The sequence below is a fragment of the Platalea leucorodia genome, assembly GCF_965183815.1.
Source record: "Platalea leucorodia genome assembly, chromosome: 2".
NCBI classification, from domain to species: domain Eukaryota; kingdom Metazoa; phylum Chordata; class Aves; order Pelecaniformes; family Threskiornithidae; genus Platalea; species Platalea leucorodia.
The window spans coordinates 2,767,344-2,788,998 of NC_138824.1; the positions used below are offsets into that span (position 1 = coordinate 2,767,344).

The 21,655-nt window shown below is 46.8% G+C and overlaps 1 protein-coding gene across 1 annotated transcript in view; it reads right to left on the reverse strand.

Moving 5' to 3' along the window:
- Nucleotides 1–358: 358 nt before the first annotated feature.
- The window catches only part of MAP6 (microtubule associated protein 6), a gene marked incomplete at both ends in the record, with an annotated part of 45,544 nt that continues 24,247 nt past the window's right edge, over nucleotides 359–21,655 (reverse strand). The window contains 3 exons of the mRNA XM_082333847.1: nucleotides 359–428; nucleotides 13,138–13,334; nucleotides 14,984–15,197. Coding sequence (XP_082189973.1) covers nucleotides 359–428; nucleotides 13,138–13,334; nucleotides 14,984–15,197 — 481 coding nt within the window. The remainder of the gene's footprint in view (nucleotides 429–13,137; nucleotides 13,335–14,983; nucleotides 15,198–21,655) is intronic.

The following is a 21,655-nucleotide window of genomic DNA, read 5'->3' on the forward strand; positions in this document are numbered from 1 at the left end:
TCCAGGATAATCTCTGAAATCCAGTATGAAACTTCCATGAGTTATGGAAGTGAATCTGATCTCTCTGTTGCCCATGTAAACTAGAAAGACCATTGAAACCAGTGCTGTTTCACAGCTATGAATAAAGGGAGAATTGGACCCGTTTTCTTTCTCTGACTTTACTGAATATAAATCAAGGCACAGACATGCTAACTGCATTACACAGATCCTGGTGACAGTAACTTCTCAGTGCTTGAGAGAAAAGAGAAATTCTCATTCAACTCTGATCACCAGCTTTATTGTATGCCAGCCAGACGATACACATTTCATGCAGACTATACGTTTGCTCCAACCGCCGCTCAGAAGAAAGTGCTTGACTTCACGTGCGTTGGTCCTGCACTAAGGTACTTGGTTCTTGGTCTGTAGCACCAATGTTTTTTTCAGGGGTCCTGGAAGCAGAGAAAGAGCATCATTGCAAAGTTGTCAGAGCAATTGGCTGGAGCATGACAATAAAATACCACCCCCGAACTGGAATTTGCCCCGTGACAAGTGGCTCTGCAGAGCATTCCCCAAGCAGCCCGCACATGTTTCATATGTCCTCAGGCTGGTTGGTGAGCCTGGTCCTGGTCCAAAACCCATGGATAGGCACAAAATTGGGAAGGCTGGAGGTCTTGACTTTTTGACCAGCCCCTGGTCCAACTGGGACCAGGATCAGGCCCACCCATCAGCTATGAAAAATGCTTGCCAATTGATTATAACCTGCATCGAACGAGCACCTCGCTGTAAAATTGTCTCACAAAGAAGCAGTTTGTTTCCCTCAAGGCGGATGGTGAAAGCCCTATTAACGCAGGGGAGCCAAGCTCTTGTGCTGCTCAGGAAGCACCCGGTGCCTGTTAAAACAACCGACAGGAAAGCAAGCCCAGCTAACACATACTAACCCCATTTGAGAGCACCCTCCTCCTCAATGCCTCCAGGAGACACCAGGAGCTGATGGTGGCACCAAGGCATTGGATCCCTGTTGGGATGAGCTCTGGGGCCAGCTCTGTCCCTGGGGTAAAACAGCAGAGGTGCATCAGCCTAAGCACCAAGTTTTGATTATTCTTCACATGTTATGGGCAAACTATAGCTCCTGTAGAGAGGATTTGGGGTAGTCTTAGATTGGAGCATAAGAGAACAAAGCCCAGGAGTTAGGGTAGATGCTTCCAGGAGAAACTCTGGACAGGTGCTAGAGGGAAGGTCAGGTCTTGTTGAAATGCAGAGGGAGAGATGGGGAAGGAAAGACCTGTAGGGAACGAGGGAATCAATCTTCATTAAGAGACAGAAAGAGAAGGAGGATCTCCAGGGATGGGGAGAGATGTATGATGAATGGAGAGGGATCTGTGAGGCTGCAGAAAGCAGATGGAGAAGCAGGAGAAACCTACTCAGCCTTAAAATGGGCAGCTTTGCACAGCGGTTGCATTAAGGGACTGCGGAGATCCCCTTCGTTCCCCAGCCTGATGTTGCCTTTGTGTAGGGAATGGTTCCAGCCTGCTGGTTAAAGGATGAAAGAAGGGTCTGACACCAGGGCCAGGAGAAGAGGTGCCAGCTACCATCTCCTTGGCCCATGAAACCAGCCCAACCCCGACATGTGAGACTAACCATTCCTGCGTGAGAGGCTCATGGGGCAGGACCATGTGGAGAGCCCTGGCAGGAGAGCTCTTGCTCAAATACTCACCCTCGTCCTGCTCTTCGTGCTTACAGTGAAGAGACATTTGCTGCCAGAAGCTGTTGGCAGAGGTTGGCATGGCCTTTCCCATGTGTCCCCAATGTCGGAAAAAGCTGAGTCCTTCCAACCTACCAGTTCCTACGGGAATGACGTGAGCCCAGCACTGTAAGTCAAGGGATTAGGGTAAAATGCAGGGCAGCTCCTCTTTGGAAAGATGCTCCACTGTCAGGTCAGACCAGGTCCATACTGCTGATGCACAGACATCTGCTAGGACAGGACCTGTTGTCTGGTCTCTGGAGAAGGCTGGAGGTGCCTGCACGTCCTTGCCAGTGAAGAGCGTGCCTAAGGCTGCCAGCAGCTACTCCAGATGCCAAGCCACCCCCTCTGAGCACATCTTCACATCTGGTCTAGTAAGGGAGGATGCAGTAAGTATGGAGCCTGAGCTCAGGTCTTCTGTGCCAGTACGCATGTGATGCTCCAGGTTGTAGGTGGGTCAATGTCAGATTAATCCCGCCTCTTCCCTGGGCTTGGTGTCCAACCCTGCTCTTGCTGTTGCCCTGCATTTCAGAATAGAGTTTGAAAGCCAAAATAATCTCTCCCTGGAGGAACATAAACTGTTTGAAATCACCCTCCTTCAACATTTCCCTTGGCCTCTGCTAGAGTCACCAGGGGAATTCATCCTTCTCAGCAGCCTTGGTGTGGTACCTCTCTGTTGAGGCAGCCATGAAAGCTGGTGCACGCGGTGCATGTTTGCGTGGTGGCTACTTCTTCATTTTAATCTGTTGGCTCTTTTCTCATGAGTGTGTGCATCCTTCAGCCATGTATTTCAGGCTGGCTAAGACCCAGCCTCCTGGAGGAGAAAGGGGCTGTGTCCCATCCCCATCCCCTGGCTTCCTCTTTGTTTGGGTGCAAATCGGAGGGTTCAAAGGAAAGCCTGATCCTGAAAAGCAATGAGATCTAACACAGAAACAGCAACATTTACAAATGATCTGTGTCTTAGCCAAGTGAGGAAAGAGTTTGGAGATCTTTGCCCTCATGAGGGCTGCTGGTGGCAAACCGTGTGATGTGACAAGGTGAGAAACGGAGAAGAGACGGATTGGAGGTGACAGATCATTACTCGGGTCACGGCTGAGAGAGAGAGATGCAGAAAGAGTACGAAATTCAGCAGGGATTCATTTCCCAGAGGCAGCACCTCGTGTCTGGGAACAAAAGGATGACCACCACAAGCACACATAGCACGGTCTTCTCTTCACTGGTCCTGGTGTAACAGCAGGGAGCTGGGCTCTTGTGACTTGGGGTCTAAACTTGCCTCTGATGGTGATGGGCTCCGGCAATGTTATCCCATTCTTCACAAATGTGGAGGACCTGGTCACGGCTCACCCCTGTTCCTCTGTGGATTCAGGTCTTGGTGTTTTGGTGGCCTCATATCAAAACAGAGCTGATGATGTTTATCCTCCTCTGCAAAATTATCTTCATTGAAAGCAGTTTAACTATCTGGGAGCTGTTATGAGTCTGTTTAGACAGAGCCAACTGCAGACACATGGAAAATTAATAGCTGACTTCAAGAGCGACTAGAAGCACCAGGAATCCTCTCCTGGTGACTCAGGAACAGCAACATGACCCCAGGCACATATAGCTGTGAAGTCTGGCACTGAAGGGCTGTTTTTTCCAAAGAACCATGAAATACGGCCTTTCTTTCCCAGAGAATTCGGGTGAGGAGACGGCTCTCCTCTGCGGAGGAACTGATCTTTTGGTTAGGGCCCTCGCCTGGGAGGTCAGTGGCAGGTTGATGTTCCTCAGAAGATACAAACTCATCGATTCCTGGGCAAATGCAATTAACAATTAGGTTACAGGACATGACTTCTCTCTGCTGAAGGCTTTATGGCCTTTTGTGCATCGAAGTTTGCTGTCTGTGATAACAGTGACAAAAATACAAGTCGTCTTTGTCCTGGAAAATGGCCTTAATGTTGTACTCTATCTGGTCTCAGTTATGTTCCTTGGAAAAGGCAACAGCATCAAATAGTGGGGCTAAAGCTGTAAGTTACAGCAGGGAAATGAAGAATTTCAGCCTGGGTCTGTATCTAAGGAAGCAGAGGGGTTGCTATCGCTTGTATAGGTTGGGTGTGCCCTGGAAATGTGCACCAGTTTGGGGCCAGCAAGGGCTGAAGGAGAAGAAAGTGTCTGGTTGTGAAATCTGACCTGATGTAGGTGTGAGGTGAGCAGCAAGGAGCTCAGCACTTCAGAGTTTAAACAAACGTCCACCTGCAAAGCAGCAGTTATACAAGCACTTACAAAGTTCTGCTAGCAGAAATGTAGATGTTAGAAGACTTCAGTGTAGCCCCAAGGTCAGCTAAGGACCCCAGTAGCATGCAGGAATATTGTCCTAAATACCATTCAGTCCCTAAAACTGTGCAGCTGAGATTTTTGGCTGCTGTTTTAGGTTGTTCTAGACCTTTTTCAGTCTTGGAGTCTAGAGTTTGGAGGAGGAGGTGTCAGCACTGTGAAAGCACAGCAGGTGGGCCATGGTGACACATGGGAAAGGATACAGGGCATTACCTACACCAAGGGATCCTCTTTCCAGCTGCCTCTTTCCAGTATCTACACTGAAATCCCTGGAGACTGGAGATGTCAAGCACAACCCAGCTGCAAGTCTTGCTTGTCCTAGATGAAATCTCCAGGCTCCTCATTGAGAAGGATTGGACCTCCCCACACATTTCATCTCTTCCGTCTGCTCTTGCAGAGCACCACTGAAGGAAGCCCAGGGGACTGAGCACTGCTTGATCCTTCTCCCATCCACGGCCACCAACGAGCTTCAGTTTGGCCTTGAGTTAGGTCTTCAGACCTAATAAAGGCCTCACACCGCTGGCAGTGAGGCTCACAGTAAGGGCAGAGGATCTGAGCTGCTCCTGATTCTTTCCATTTGTGTGTGGAGCAGCTGGGAAGAAGCACCATCTTCATAGCTCTAGCCAGCACAAACCAAACTAGCAGGTTCAGGCAATAAATCAGGACAAGAAGGGAGAAAGGAGCCACTTGGGACTTAGTCACAGTTGGGTCCCTGCTGTACTCACAGGTTGAAGGGACCACGGGCAGGTCTAGTCCTAGCCTGGGATGGAGGAAGCAGATGTTGAGGGCACCTTCTGAACCACAAGAAGCCTCCTGGGCATCCATCTCTGAAACATATCCTGCTGCTATGCCAGCTTCTGCTTCTTCCCCCGAGAGGTGCATCTGCTTGGATTTCCACTGACACACTTCTGCCCGCTGTTTTCTGTATTGCACTGGGAAATGCAGTTCCTTTAACATCGACTGCTTCTGCTCTGGGCTATGAGAGTTCTCCTTCATTCTCCTCAGTTGCTGCATTTGTTGAGCCACCTGCCAGCCCAGGACATCTCTGCACGAAGCTGGAGAAAGGCCAATCTCTTTATCAGATGCACCAGAATTGCAAAGGACAGAAGGTCATGTAGCTCTGAATATGCATGGCTCCAACATAGACAACAAAGCTTGTCTCTGTGGCTGTAAAAAAGAAAGAAAGGTACTGGGGAACAAAAACATGAGCAGAGCCATCCCAAAAGACTACGGATAGAGCTGCGGCAGCAAGACTGACTGCTGAACTGGCCACGAGGACGGACACACAGCGCACTTGCAGACACATCTACTGAAGCCACAACAAGAAACGAGAGAGAGAAAGGGCAGTCGGTAGGTGAGGTATTGTTTATTCTAAGCAGTGAGCGTTATCGCACAGTACAGGCAAAGAAAAAGGCTTACAGTCCAAGAGAGACAAGACCGGACACGAGACAGTAACTTGGGGAGGACGGGAAGGAGAAGGTCCCTGGTAGAGCTGGGTATTTAGGATGAGCTGAAGGGGAAAGGTGCTGGAGGGGGAGAGGTGGGAGAAAGCAAAGGGTTGGAGAAGCAGCTGTGGGACAGACATTGAAAAGCTGGCAGGGAAGATGGAGGGAAAATGACTTGGAAGGCAAGAAGGAATAGCGGTGTGGCGGGTAGATGGGGTCTGGTGGGGTGGCGAGGGCATTGAAGACTGCATGGGAAGGAGCCAACAGGGACAGAGAAGTGTGATCAGCGATGAGACTTGGGGAGAGGGGAGGGAGCAGGGGCAACGGGGGCAAGGACATCCACTGCCCTGTGACTCCAAAGCACTCTCTGTTTCATTAAATTAAAGGTGCCTTGCTGGCTCCCGTCCTTGCTGATAAACCTCTTTGTTCCAAACAAAGTGGCCACAACTGAACTGGTCCTCAGTTGGGTACCAAATCCTGAACCAGGCCAAGGAGTAGGTCAGTCCAATGACCAAGGACTACTCTCAGGATTTCCCTATCTTGACCATTGGGAACTGGCACCATCAAGTGCTCCTGGGTGCTGTTTAACTGATGAGGACAGACCCGCCTGCCACAGCTGTTGTGTGGTGAGCTCCCCTCCACCACGCACCGTGGAGGGTCCTCCTCACCCTCTGCTGTCACCCAGCTCTCCAGACCTCTCTCAGAGCCAGGCAGGGCACGCAGGTCTCTGGCTCCCCAAGGAGATATGGGAAGACCTAGCTTTGCTCAGGGGCTTGAGGTTGCTGCATGTCTCAGGCTAGGGTGGGGTGGGAGGTGGGCAGATGACAACAAGGGGGTTTCAGAAATGTTTCCCACTTTCCATCTCTCATACCACTGAACTGCTGACATTGAAGGAACAGTTATTATTTCTCAGTGCTCTCACATATCGCTAGGATCTGTCACTGCTCCTCATCCATCATTTTTCTGGCGGCTGGTCCTTGCCGTTGGTTTCCGTGGAGCAGACTCCCCGCAGGGAAAGCTGGTGTTTTAGAAAGCATAAAGGTGCCTTCAATCCATTAGCAGGCTTTTCTTTTATCCTTGGGCTCACATCTCCTCCACATGACAGTCATGATTAGGGAGCTGTTTCCAAGGCACCCTGCAACAGAAATTAAGACTGTTTACAAGCAATCTCCGTAGTTCACAATAAACCACCAGTCCTGAAGTACTCAGAGCTGTGTTACCCCTCATTGCAGACCTCTGAGCTTGTGAGTAGACCCATTGGCATTAGTGGAATTGCTCCCAACCCAGAAAGCTCATGTGAATAAGGGCAAATGGAAGTAGGCTGTCAAATCCCCAACTGGATCAAACTTACCATGACACTGCTGGAAACAGGGAGAGCTGAAGCCCATATCTGAACATCACAAAATTTTCCAACTGTGCAAAAGATACTGTTCTTAGTGCTGAACATGGCCAGGTCATCACGTTCATACTAGGGAATTTCTTCTTTCTATACTGCTCCTCTTCTTTATTTGATGTTGCTGTTGCTGTTGGGGATGGTGGTTATTCCTTGGATGTTGAGAGGTACCAGCCATTACAGAGGCATCTTCTTAAAAAGGCCCTTTCTCTCCTGCACTGGTACATCTCTAAATAAACCCTAAATCCAATGGATATTGCGACACAAAAGGCTGCATCCATATAAGGGCTGACATGTCAGCTGATGAAATATCCGTACTCATCCTTTGACCTTGCTTTACCAGTCAGGGATGTAATAATAACTGAGGTTTTCAAAGGAAGTTCAGAGATTTGGAAGTGGTAAAATCAGTGAATCTCAGTCCTGTGCCCAAGGCACTCAAGCTCCCATCTGATGCAGGGAATGGGATGGAAGGATGAAGAGCATCAGGCAAGAACCTCTTCATCCACCCATGCACAAGTCTTCGGGCGTGTGTGCTGAAGCCCTGAGCACACGATGTATTTGAAAGCAACTGATTAAAATCGGAAACATGCCGGCCACCCTTCATGGGACTGCTCACACCCTGTGCAGTCAAAGCAACACCTCTGCAAAGCCGCGCTCGATGCTCCGTTATTAAGAGTATGAGAAGCAGACTTGACTCTTTAAATTCAACAGGCCAATATTTTCTCTCCCCTCTTTGTCCCCTCACCAGACACCAACACTGACAATTAGGACTATTTTTACTCCAGCCAGCGCCTCCACGCTAAATGCTCTTATAAAACAAAGCATTTCATTTTTAGTAACCCACCTCCATTGCTTTGCACAGACATCGTTCTCACAACCACCCCTGGAAAAAGGTGGGCAGTGCCAGTCACTAATGACTTGGCAAAGATTGAGGAGTGAGTCAGTAGCAGCGGGTTCAGACAGTGATGGTTAAAGACCAGGGAGCCCAGGTCCCCATGCCTGTCATCAGCCCAGTAGGTCCTATTGCCTTTTAGAAATGCATCCTGCCCCTTTGAATGTTTAGGCTTTGGAATGCTGAGCAAGTTCAGAGAGCAATAGGACAGCAAGGGCATGCTTTCCAGCATGGAGTGTGGGCAGCTGGGTGGGACCAGATGGATCACCCATCCGTGCTTCAGTATGGAACAGACCCCATACCTTTGCGTCATGGGAGAAACATTTTGTTGGCCAACATGGATTGTCACAGATAAGCCCCATCAACAACCAGTCTTTTAACAATGAACATTTTCTCCAATACCAGCTGTGGAGGGGTGAAATGATGGACCTACAGCTCAGCTGAAAAGCTTTGAAGATCATAGTTATGCGTGATCGATGAATGGAGGAAGCTGGTGGGGAAGGGAGAGGGAAGGCAGGGCGATACGGCAGGATGTCAGAAAGCAGCACTGTTATTAGCATGTAATCACAGATGGAATAAATTCAGAAAGTGATTTGTAAACCAGGCAGGGATGAGAAATAGCACTCGGAAACGGTAAGGCAGAAAAGGGTCGGTGCTCCATGGAAGTCAGCAGAGCTATGTTGGAGGAGACATTTCAAAATACAACCTCAATGCAGACAATTTTCCCCAGGTCGGTGGGGATGTTACTGGAATATCCATTAAAAGAGAAAACATGATTAAAAATAAAAATTGCAGGTAGGAGCTTATGGGCTAATTAAAAGAATAAAGAGATGAAACTAAGATTAGGGTTCACCATTTAAAATAAAATTGTGCCCTCAGCCCTACTTTCTTCTCAACCATCATTTTCTCCACATAACACTTTCAGTAACATAAAATCAGTGCTTTGCACTCCCACAGACACTGCCAAATGCCTGTTCAACGGTGGCTAGGCTTGCAGCATGCTGAAAGTGCTCAACCCAAGAATTTGCCATCTCCTTTCAATGAGGATTTATAGCCCCTTGGCCCCTCTCATGGGCCTTTCAGGTGGTTGTGGGCCAAAGCAAAAGCTGCAGGCAGTTGGAAAAGGGTGTGTAATTAAGCGGCCTCATCCACAGCACCTCCCCTCCCTCCAGCTCTCGATGGGGCTCGGTTTCTGCTGCCTGATCCAGTGCAACGTGGACAGGAGCAAGGTGCAGCATGCAGGGCACTCACCGCACCAACCCTCTGCTCGACACGCCATACGTACAGAAAAGAAAAAGCAAACTACCTGCTCCATCCACATGACTTCACTGTCCATCTTCACATTTGCAAACGCTTAGCTCTCACGTCAGGCTAGTCTGAGGTTAGCAGCCATCTAAAGGGAGTCAGACTGGGACAGCTCAGTTGACCCTATGGCAGGCATGGAAGTGGCGGCTCTAAGCAACACAAATCTGATTACAGTTGGAAGGGTGTTTCTTTCACTTAACTGTGCTTCTTATCGAGAAAACAAGATCAAGGAGGTGGTATTCGTCTTTAGCATTTATTTATCATTGGAAAAAAAAACCCTTTGAGCAAGCAAAGATCACAAGCACGTCACAATCAATTGGCTATACATTAATTTGTGTGTGTGTGTGTTTGTGTGTGTGTGTGTGTGTCATTCTCATTAGAACAGCAAGAATGAAAAAGCACCACGAGAAGGTGTGCTTAACACATTACAAGAGACAATCTGTGATATGCAACCAAACCCAGGCCACAAAATATTAATTAGACACTTCCTATCTGCCTCCAAGAGGCAAGAGTTTGTGGAATTCATGGGAGCCATGTTTTTACACCGGACGCGTTGCAAATGAAGAAGCAGGTGATCGGTGTGCAAAGCAGTCAGAAAACAGGAGCTCAGTCAGCAATTAGCACCATTTTGCAGAAAGGAGTAACAGTACAATACAGTGAAAATGAGAAAGCAAGCAATAGACAGCGTAGGAACTTTCACAGGGTAAAAAGCAAAACATTTTTTTTTTACAAGGAAAGCAAAACATTACAAATTAGCAGTGAAACAGAATCAGCATTGCGGTAGCTGGAAACAAAGAACAGCAGAGCACTCTTTCCCAGTGGGATCGACAAGCTCAGAGTCCAAAGTGAACTTGAAACAGCAGAGATTTGGTCTCCTTTCTGATAAACCTGAGTGGGTTGGATAGGCATAAAGTCTGTGGAAAGTAGAGCAATGCAGGATTTCACTCTGAGGCCTGACTCTGCTGCAGTTCCTGGCATTCAATGCAACACTTAACTGCGTGCTTGGATGTATGTTGAGGACCTGGTGCACATGGAGCAAAGGCCAGGATTTATATTCCTATTTTGTTGCTGTCTGAAAGGGAGGTCCCCAGGCCCTACCAGTCTCCCACGCTCTTTCTGCAAAGATTGAAACCTTCCAAGGATCATTCATCCCACCCAAAGAGAGGTGTCCAAAATAGGTAGCTCAATGGCCCTTGGAAAGTTCCTTCACTAGAGAGGGAATTCAGATCACTTCATACTTATCTTTGTAGTTAGATGCCACCAAAAACTTCATGTATTAAAGAAACACAAGGCCATATTCTGACCACTCACTGCGCATGTTTCATTTAAACACTATAATGGATGCTCTTCATTGAGAAGAAGCAACCCTGAAGCCCTAGATGATGAGTGGTTGATCCAGAGTCATGGTAGTGCTTGGATTAGGTGGTCTGAGCACCTTAACGATGTTCTTTGGGCAAAATTTGGTTACCCTTGAAGACAAGGGCTAAATTCCCATTGAATTCAAGGTGAAATGGTGGCAAGCATGCTGTCTCTTTGAATGTGAAACTTAGGGCCAAAAAATATTCGGGAGAATTGTTTGGCATGGTCTTTCCTTGTGTACAGTGAGATTGGTGTGTTGGGCTGTTGGTAACTGTCTACGTGCCTTCCTGACATGTCCTGCCTGCTGTGACACGTCATCTTCACGGTTGTTGCTATATCCTGCGATAGGAAAGGACGTTATTGAGGAGTGTGAAGATGGATGAAGCATCTAAATGCCAAGGAATCACACCAAGTCTTGGAAGCTCAGGCTTCTCTGGCCAGTTGTCCCTTGTGTGACGGGGTGGGAAGAGCTGTGAACGGCACTCCTCTCCACCAGCTCAACGCAAGCCTTTCGCCGAGCTGCTCTGGAGACAGAGCTGAGCTTTGTACTCGAGCGGTGCTGCAGGGGCTTCTGAGCACTCAGAAAAGCAATGGTCAATATGGACAAGTCAGCGTCTCCATGGAGCATGCACATCAAAAAATGCACTACATTCGCAAAGATTTCCACAGTTTTACTTCCTGGAGGATTTCCCTGGTTTCCTCCTAAACATCGGAGGTTTAAATATATATATTTCTATATATGAATATATATTTTCCACATACACAACCTGACTAGCTCATAGCACACAGTTCTAACACAGCTAAGCTTGGAAATACACCACTGAATTCAGAACACTACACTTTTACTTATACTCAAAGCTTTAGGCTGTTAGCGCAAGGCAAACAGGACACATCACACAATACACTGAACTTGGCATTTATTCATTACTAAGGCCAGCAAATGTCACTATCTGTATACCACAGAGCTTTCCTCCTCTTTGGAAACTTTCTCTCAGCCTTGTAGCCCACCACTCATTTATGTCTCCAAAAGACCCAATTCTAATGGGGTGAGACCCCAAAACCAGGACTCCTCACCCTCCCGGCCCATCCCTTTTTCTGTTAGATAGTTTCACATCTCTAAAATATCCTAGCAGCAGGAGTCTCCTCATTCAAACACCTCTACAGCAACACAGTTCTGATATTCTGCTCTTACACCACCTCCCTACCCTACTTCCCATCTCTCTCTTCGTTCTTCCCAATTGTCTGTCCTCTGAAAGTTTCAAGCTGGACTGTGTGTTAGGATAGAAATGTTGAGCTGCAAAAATAAAGATGAACCCTGCATCTTGACTTGCAGCTACTCTGCTACGGGAGTTTAACAGCTCAGTTTGGTGGGATCAAGATTAATCTTTACGTATTTAGAACCCAATCCAGGAGTTAGGCATGTAAATTTGGATTGTGACCATACCTCTCCTGGCTCCCTTTGACTCAAGGACCGAAATTTTGGGGTATGCAATGCCAGTCTGTTGGGCCAGTTCATACTCACTGACAAATGGTCCCGCTGTGTGTACAGCTTCCAAACTGGTCTTGCTGGGCATGGGGATTTCCTAGAGTAAGAGCACAGTAAATAGGACTGAAACCCTGAGATCTTGCCTGGAGGGAGTCTGGGGATCCCAGCAACTGTTTTCCGACCCTCTTAGGATGCTTACAAGCCAAAACGAACTCCAACAGCTGGTAGAGTCAAAACAATGGGGGCTGACAGATCTAGCCAACCTTCGTGATTTATTTCTTTCTACCCCTTGGAAGGCCACGTCTGCAAACTAAACCTCTTTCTGAAATCTAGCTCTGTCTACTGGCACCCCAGAAGTGAAGAAAGCAGACCAAGATTCAAAAAAACCCAGGAATAACTAAAAAGATCCATAACCTAGGGAAAACAATAGGGAAGAACAGTCTGCTGATAACCTAGTCTGACCTGCCATGTGCTTGGGAAGTCTTCACTGCTCTCTGCGCCTTCCCTCACTCCTTTTTTTTTAATCAAGTCTTTTGAGTGGTGTTGATGAGTGAAGCTGCCTTGTTGCAGCTAGAACTATCCCGCAGCTACCCTGGGGGAAGATCTGGCCCTTTATTTGCACAGGATCTCCTTCCCTGTTGCTTCTTGGAGCAAGCGTCCCACCGGTGTTACCAGGGGAAATCGCTCTCGGCCACACCACTGATTCTAGGGGATTTATTGTAGATCCATGGCACCACGAATGAACCTCTGATCCTCTCTACCTCCAAAACCTTTCACCTGCTGACACCAGTGGCAGATGACCAAACAACGGCCAACCCCAAAAGGGCCTCATGGGATGAGAGCACTGCCCCTCCATGGCTCGACGGGCACTTCCACGCCATCAAAGCGTTGAAGGACCAAGCCCGAGGAAAGGGACAGGCTGTTGGACGCAATCACGGTTGATCCATCACCTTCATTTCCTATGACCCCACTTGTGCATTCCCACGTCCCTCACTCTGTGCAGAGCCGTGTTGTGCAGGCAAAGCAGAACAACCTGACCTCAGAAACAAGGATTCCCTAATCCTCCTTGGAAATAAAACAGAAAAGCTTCTAATACAATCAGAACAAAAAGCAGATTAGAAGCCTCTAATTAATTTTGTGGCCTTTATTTAATCAAAGAAAAAAAAAGGAAAGAAAGGAAGAAAGAAAAGGAAAAAAACGAGAAAGAAAGGAAAGTGCAGTGACATTTACTCTTTTGCCTCAGCCAGTTTATTGTTCATCTCTTTACTTTTCTCCTTGTCCTCTGGCTTTGCTGTGTTGGAGGTCTCGGCGCTCTTTTTCTTGGCAGCCCGGCCAGATGCAATCTGCTTGTCTTTGGCCTTTTTCAGGGGTTTATGGCTTGTGGTGGTCTTTTTTGGTTTGGAAGGCTTTACGCTAGGCTTTTCCACCTGCATGGAGGGCGACATGCAAAACGACAACACAGAGATGGAGAGAGAAAGAGAAAGGGAGACACAAGGACAGGTGGAAAACAGGATTTAGATCAGAAACGCCGTGAATATTACTTACTCAGCTATGCCCTGCCCTCTGACTTCAAGAAGGGTTTTGCAAGCCCAGAGGGGATTGTCTCTCTCTGGATTCGGAGCAGAGAAATGATGCTCAGGACAACGAGGCTGGTACAAATCCCACCTTTCCTGCAGGACATGACTCCTCAGTCTGCTTGTCCCTAACAGACTGCTACAATAGATTGTTTGGGGTAGCTGGGGCTGAGGAGACTGAGTTGCACCTGAGCAAAGTCGACAACAGCATCTTGCATCCACTTGTTTCTACAGCCCCCAAAGTAGGGAAGACGGCTTCAAAATTAAGGAGGAACAGAAGCCTTCAGCTCCTCCATGCTGGCCCTGCCATCCCTCTGAGACCTCACAAATCTAAGCACTTACAAACTCTGGGAAGGACTAAAACTGCACAAACTGACTCCATTTATATACAGATCCTCCACTGCTCCTAGAAAACAAGGCTGGAAGACATTTCAGCCCAGGCCCTTCTCAACACACGGCCTCCATCTGATCAAAGCCAAAAGTGCTTACTGTCAAAATCTGTGGAGCGTTCTGAATTAATTGCAGATGAAGATCTGGCTCTTACCATGTTATTCCTGGGATAAAGTGTAATCTGGGGTGCCTATAGTTTTGGAGGGAGAAAGAGAAAGCTGTCTAGATAATCACCTGGGAAGTGACAACACAAAAATCTCTTCATCTGGGCCCTACCCTCACTTCTTCAGAGTTTGACGTAGGGCAGTATTGTCTCCAAAGTACATCAACCTGTATTAGAGCCCATAGAATCATAGAATGGTTTGGGTTGGAAGGGACCTTAAAGACCATCTAATTCCAACCCCTCTGCCAGGCAGGGACACCTTCCACTAGATCAGGTTGCTCAAAGCCCCATCCAACCTGGCCTTGAAGACTGGAGGGGGCATCCACAACTTCTCTGGGCAACCTCTTCCAGTGTTTCACCACCCTCACAGTAAATAATTTCTTCCTAGTATCTAATCTAAATCTACCCTCTTTCAGTCTAAAACTGTTACCCCTTCTCCTATCACTATACTCCCTGATAAAGAGTCCCTCCTCATCTTTCTTGTAGGACCCCTTTAAGTACTGGAAGGCTGCTATAAGGTCTCCCCAGAGCCTTCTCTTTTCTAGGCTAAGCAATTCCAACTCTTTCAGCCTTTCCTCATAGAAGAGGTGCTCCAGCCCTCTGATCGTCTTCGTGACCCTCCTCTGGACCTGCTTGAGCAGGTCCATGTCTTTCTTATGCTGGTGGCCCCAGAGCTGGATGCAGTGCTCCAGGTCGGGTCTCACCAGAGCAGAGCAGAGGGGGAGGATACGGCTGGCTTTCTGGGCTGCAAGCACACATTGCCGGGTCATATGCAGTTTTTCGTCCACCACCATCTCCAAGTTAGATCCCCAAATGCACCCGTTGGTCAGAAATGAAGATGCCACATAAGGGGAATGACAGCAGGCAGTGTTCAGCCCAGCCTTACTGTGATGGACATGTCCCACCAGAAGCAGTGATGGCCCTGGGTCCCTTCCGCCACGTTTCTCACCTTTGGCGGTTCTTTGTAGGGTTCGCTGTAGAGAGTGCGTATCCTTCTGCGCTCCAGGTATTTGTTATCAGCTGGAGCAGGCTTACTGGTTTCCCCCTTGAACTGAGCGCTGTAACTGGTTTCGTGGGTCATTTTCTCCTCTGGCGGCTTGTACTGGGCCTTTGCTTTTATAGCTTTCACAGGCTTGACATCTACCCAGGGTCTGAACTCGTTTCTGAAGATCAAAAAAGAAAGGGGTTCGGGAATTAAACCAACAGGTGAGTAGTGGTAATGTGGGAATTAAATCCCTCATTGCTCAGCAAGGCCTACTTGGAAGGGCTATTGCCTCCATCCAGTCAGGTTTACAAAGAAACTGACTCCCAACAGCTCATTTATGACCTCATCTAAAAGCCACTGACACATTAGGAGACGTGCAAATGAAATTTGGTCTATTAAAATCAGGCAATCCTGGACACCAGACAATTTGCTACTTGTGTGACAATGGTCAAGCGCCCTCTGAAAACGTGGCCTTAGGTGTGACTGTGATCCTTTTTTTGAAAACATAGATGCTTTTTTTGTCTCTACAGCTTCATCTCTGCACTGAAGCTGCCTGCAAGCAGGTCCTGACTCTTTCTTAGAAAGGAACATCAAAATTCATGTTCTGCAACTCAACATAGGACACGCACTCGGCAAACTTCCTTGCAGGCAAGCTAGCTGGGTGATTCAGAAATGTAAGGAGCCAAGATTTTCTAACAGTCACCCCTTACCCACGCCTCTAAGTAGTAAATTGTATCATTTTGCCTATATTGCACCAAATTATGCACAACAGCTTTTGTTAATTCCATACAGGAATAGTTTAAGATAAAGCTGTCTTAGACGTAAACTCAAGCAGAGTAGGAAATGCCCAGTTTATCAGGTATTGTGAGCGATGGCTTCTCTTTATTAGCTGATGGTGAATTCCTGAGTTACTGGACAAAATAATACCATCTTTCATTTCTTTTGGATAGAGCTGTGACTTTTTGGAGAAAAAAACCCACATTTCAAAGGTTTTTAGCATCTGCTGGACACATTCTTGTTCCCATCCGCAGCCTCCTTCTCATGCATTTTTTAGTTCTTCCCAACAGAGCACTAACATCTTTCTAGTTTTGAAGCAAACCATTTCATTTTCTCTCTAAAAACTGCCATTCATCTGAGAATGGGGATGAAGAAACCCCAGGTGTGTTGCTACCTTAGATGGGTCATGCTCAGACATGGCAGGCAGTGTTTAGATCCTTAAGACTCCAGTGCAAGCCAGGAGCTATCGTAATGGTGGCGATGTAAGCAAAGGGGTGAGTTTTCCTTGGAAATCAAAGCCCTTGTCTTAATTTCAGGACCTCTGAGGCAATGGGATCTCTAAGTTGCAGACCCTGTCCCTCCTGCCCTGTTCCATTCAACCACTTTTGGGTTGTGTTATTTGTTTTCAGCCTGCTTTGTAAAGGAAATGAACTCTGTGTGAGGGTACTGCCAGTCAATCCCTTCCCAGAATAGCTTTGAACGTCTTAATCATCTTCAAGCAAATTCGACAAATGGTCATGGAGATATTTAGCTTTTACTTTTACAAAGATAAGCAGCTGAACTGAGTCCAGAGGCTCAGGAAAGCTTCAGTATGGACGTGCACACTTCATCGGTCATCAGACAACCTGCTTAGACAGGGAGGCTAGGCTGCAGAAGTTCATCTGTTGTCCTCAGGGACCAGTAATAAATGACCCTTTCATGTGCAGGATCAGTGCAGCTCCCTGCCCACCCAGTACTGCATTCCCCATTCACATAATCCCACTGCAAAGAGGAAAAAACCTTTCTCTTCCAAGATAACTGCTGGTTGCAACAGTCTCCTGGGTGTGTTTCTCCTCCTAAGACACCTGTGTTAAGGTTTTACCACATCTGCAGGGTGACTGTGTCCTTGTGGTCGTCAATGCAGACTGGCCAACACAGTCAGTGGAGCTTGGAGAGCCCTTCCCTATGCCAAGGATGGGTGACTGCTTTAGGATGAGCTGTATGCCTCTTTGGCCTCTGTTAACTGACTAGATCTCCACTGATGGGAATACAAACATCTAGCACACGTGAAGACACTCACGCATACACCCCTAAATGTAGGTATCTTAATCTATGAGCCAAATCCCATCTCCAACTCTCCATCCTTTCTTAGTGTTGATTCTACCTACATCTACTTTTTATTTCCCCTGTATTTCTTCATGTCCCTCCCCTTCTTTTACTATCCAGCTGTTCTTGGGCTTGGATAACACTGCCTAAGGCCCAGGAAAACTGCCTGTTTGAAGGATGCTTTCATTTCATTCTTCATGAAACTGTGGCACTGAATGAGCAATACATGAATGGGCTCATCTGCGTCCCCTTCTTTCTGGTCCAGTGAATTTCACCCATTTGTTCACAGATATTTCTCTGCAGTCCATTGTTAAAATATCCCTCCTGCATGAAGAGTTGAGAGAAAGGAAGAGGAAATAACTTTAAAGTACTGGATTAAAGGTGTGAATACATTACTGATATACTCAAAGTTCAACCCAAGCTCCTCGGAAGATAAGAGGCTTCTTCCTAGGATCTACTTTTGTTCCAAAGTAGACTATATATTTTCAACCACTTTCTAAAGGAAATAAAATCATGCACTAATTCTCTCTGCCCATGCCTATCTGTCACTCAGATTCCTTCCTAGCGACTTCTGAACCCATTAGCTATGTTCTATCGTATTTGTGGCAGAGGTAGAAATCTCAGAGGTGAAAATCACACCACCTTTCCTCAAAATCAGTGAGTGGGCCCAGGAGGAACATCCAAACGGTGTTCTTCAACTGAGGGAAAGCCTGGTAAAGTTCATTTTCTTACTTATTGTAAGGCCAGCTGGCCAACCAGCCCACATGGACCACCAGGTCAATCAGCAAACCTAAGTATAGCTTGCATCTACAGAACCAGAGACAAAGGATGGAGGCTGTAGTACCGTGCACATAGGGGCTGGACTTTAAAGACGGAACACAATCAGGATTTATTCCTTCTGCTGCTCGTAAAATGCTGGTTTAAATGGAGGTGAGCTTTGAAGCAGCGTGATCGTATTTGTTACCATAGTGCCTGGCAACCTCATTATGTGCTGCATTATGCAAACATGCAGAAAAAGACGGGCTGCTCCCTGAAAAGCCTGTGATCTCTGTAGAAAAGGCAGACACACCAGGTGGGGAAAAGGAAGAGAAAAGCCTTGTGCTACCTGTGGGTTGGCAGTGAACGCATTTCTGCACTCCTGTGTGCTGGCTGCTGAAATGCTAAAGCAAGAGACCATGCAATAGAGCTGGGCTGTGGCGCCTGTTAATGCAACAGCCAGTCATCTCATCTGACTGTTAAAAATGAGCACGAATTCCTCTGCTCTTCTCCATCCTTGCTTTGCTGGTCTTAAGGCAGATGTAACAGTTCTGTGAGTACTCAGCTCTGCTGGACTTGGCGAGAGGACCCTTGACCACCCTGTGCCTCTCAAGATGAGTATGGCTTTGCAGGCAAAGGATAGACCAATATCCATTCTTAGGCAGATGCATGCTGATGTCCACCACCTCTGAAATAGCTCAGCCACAATATTCTCTGGAAGTGGAGGATAGCATGCTATTGATCTTGAAATATTTTCCAGTGTTGACAAAGAAGTTGTAAATACCAGGTATGTCACACGGATTCAGTGCACATCTAGAAATAACAGGTTGCCCAGAGAGGTGGTAGATGCCCCATCCCTGGAAACATTCAAGGTGAGGTTGGATGGGGCTCTGAGCAACCTGATCTGGTTGAAGATGTCCCTGCTCATGGCAGGGGGGTTGGACTAGATGACCTTTAAAGGTCCCTTCCAACCCAAACTATTCTATGCTTCTATGATTCTATTCTAAGTCCTTTCCAGGCAACTGTGCATGATTTCACATCACCAGCTATGACACTAGAGCCAGTCCCTTCAAGCATGGGAGACAGCATGGGCCACGTTCATATGGAGTCCTACCACACCTGGGATGGACCAACTACTCCCTGCTGTGACCACACTCAAGCACCCAGTGTGCCCAGTTCTGCATATCTGCTCTCCAGAGCCTGCAGAGGTAGTGGAAGGAGGAGAGAAACTCAGACCATTTACTACAGCTACGTCTGGTGCAGCAAGCTGATCTCAGTGCCTATTTTTGATATTCAGGCAACACATAAACTGCAAAAAAGTGTTACTAGAATAGACACAGGCTATTCTGCGCCGGTTACGTCAGTGCCCAGAAACTCAACTTACCATGGTTAATTAGCACAAACGTACTAATTCCTAAATCTCTCCATTTCCACCACAGATGAGTGAGGGATAACAGCCTGTTGGGAACTGCCCTTGGAATATGCCAGCTCCTGAATCCAGCCCAACAATTGCTTGGAAAAGTACTAGTTACCCTGGGCCAAAAACGTAGGCAGGAGTGTACTAGCGACTTCACAGCCTGGATCACCACATTTTAGTGCCAGGCACACTGAATTTACTGATGCAAAGGTACGAATGAGAAGACAAGTGCCCTACTTGGGGTTTGCGTCTTTATGGATTGTAGGGATGGGGGGATGTTGGAAGTTGACCTAAATTCCCTTTATAGGTCTGGTGACTCTCCATCAAATGTCTGTCTGATACGGTCCTATGCCATCATGAGCTCATGGTGTCCAAACAGTGCACGGCACGGCTACAACCTCTTAGGGCAGTCGCACTGCGCTATCTAGAACTGGCCTGATGCTCCAGGACATTTACATCACTCAGAGATGTTACTTTATAAATTTATACACTCCTTATATACAGCAAAGAAGTGAGACGAAAAGCAGCAGCTTTAAGAGTTAATTTTTTTTGGCATTCTGAGACTAGGAAAAATATCTGTTCTCTACGGTATCATACCGGTTGTTCCTCTAATACTAAAACTGACCCTGGCTTGGGGAAAGCCGCTGCAGTTCTGAGACCTCCCTCATTACTATTTAACATCCCAAGGCCAATTTGTGGGGAAGGTACCCAAAAGTTACAAATTCTGGCTGCAATCTGAAATGAGCCCTGAAAATGTTATTTTTCCCTGTTTTGAGAACAACAGGTCATGGTGGTGTCTGGTCCACCGCAGACCACTTCACACAAAATTAGCTCTGAAAGTATTTCAGAAGCATGCTAGATCCCACCCTAAAAGAGCTCAGCCTCAAAGCTCACCTAAAACCTGAGCAAAAGCCTTTTCTCACGCTGCAAGGATGAGTCACGAGCATGGACTAGCACCAGTATGGAAATACCCACCAGGCACAGCTTAGTCCAGCTCTATAATTCTTTATCTAAGGAATTTCATTGCTCATAATTTTGCTGAGGAAGACTTTAAGAATTGCTATCTTGGCATGACACAGAGGGGTTGAACTGAAATAGCAGCAAATTATGTCTCCTAATTTTCTGCCTCGCTCTGGTCCCAGCCTTACAAAGAATAATTAGAATCAATTGGGAACCCAGTGCTGACCTGAAATGGAAATCAAAATGAAACTCAACAAAAAGGAGTATATGAGGCATCAGATGACCTTTTGCAAGCCAAGTCCAACAGGAAAAATTCCCAGTGAAGGTAAAGGGAGATTAGCCATCTTTGGACCTCACAAGAACATAGGGCTGCATAGGATGGGGCAGATGTCTTACAAATTAATAGGCAGTAAGTCTTCTTATAAGATGACAGTAGCCTGGGGAGGTGGTGGCCTGATCTATATCCATTAAAGCCAAGAGTTGCTCTCCACATGTATCAGTGCTCTTGCACGGGGCTTCATCCGCCTTGGTTTTTTTATTTTTATTGCATTTTCCCCTTGGCTGAGGATTGCTAAAGATGGTTGCAGGTGAAGGTGACCTCAACATCTTCCTCCACCCCAGCCAGGGGACATGGGGTTGATGTGAGCTCCAAGCTATGACATGCAGCCATCTCTGGAGATGCTCACCGGCACTCATGTAGGCATTGATTGCCTTCATCTATTGATGCCAGAGCAAAGCCAAGAGGGGGAAGGAGGGGGAGACGGGGTCAGGTTTAACCACTTCAAAGCGTCCACCTACTTTGAAGGACTTTAAGAGAGGTTACATTTGTTCAGAATCAGCACAGGATGTTAAATATATTCTGCTGACAGCAGTTCTACCGGCACTGAGCCAGCCCAATTCCCTCATCCTTATGTGCACATAGGAAATAATGAATGGCACAGAAAAGGGAGGAACTTCACAGTGGAGTCCTGCACAGAAGGGATATTTCTAGCTTAATTCGAAAAACTATGGCTCAACTAAAGCCGAAAAATATTCAGATTTTTCACCGGGAAAAAAAAAATTTCTTTATGAAATGTTTGTCCTGAAATGTTTCATTCATTCTAACATTAAAATTTAACTGTCTTTTCCAGTTTCTTTAATTCTTTTCCATCCCATTTTTTCCTTATTCTACTGAGGACAACACAAAAGGACTATGAATCCCCTTATGAAGCAAAACATTGAACTACTTCAGAAGGAATATTTCAGAACATCACTTTTCTCCTTAATATTCCTCTAAACAAAACAGCAATGAAAAAAAACTACATTTTGGCTAAACTAAGTAGCGAATTTGTCTGGGATTTTCAAATTATTTTGCCTTTCTGGAATCGAGTATCATTTGCTCCCAAATATTCTCCAGCTCCCTTTTCCCTCTTAATGCAGGA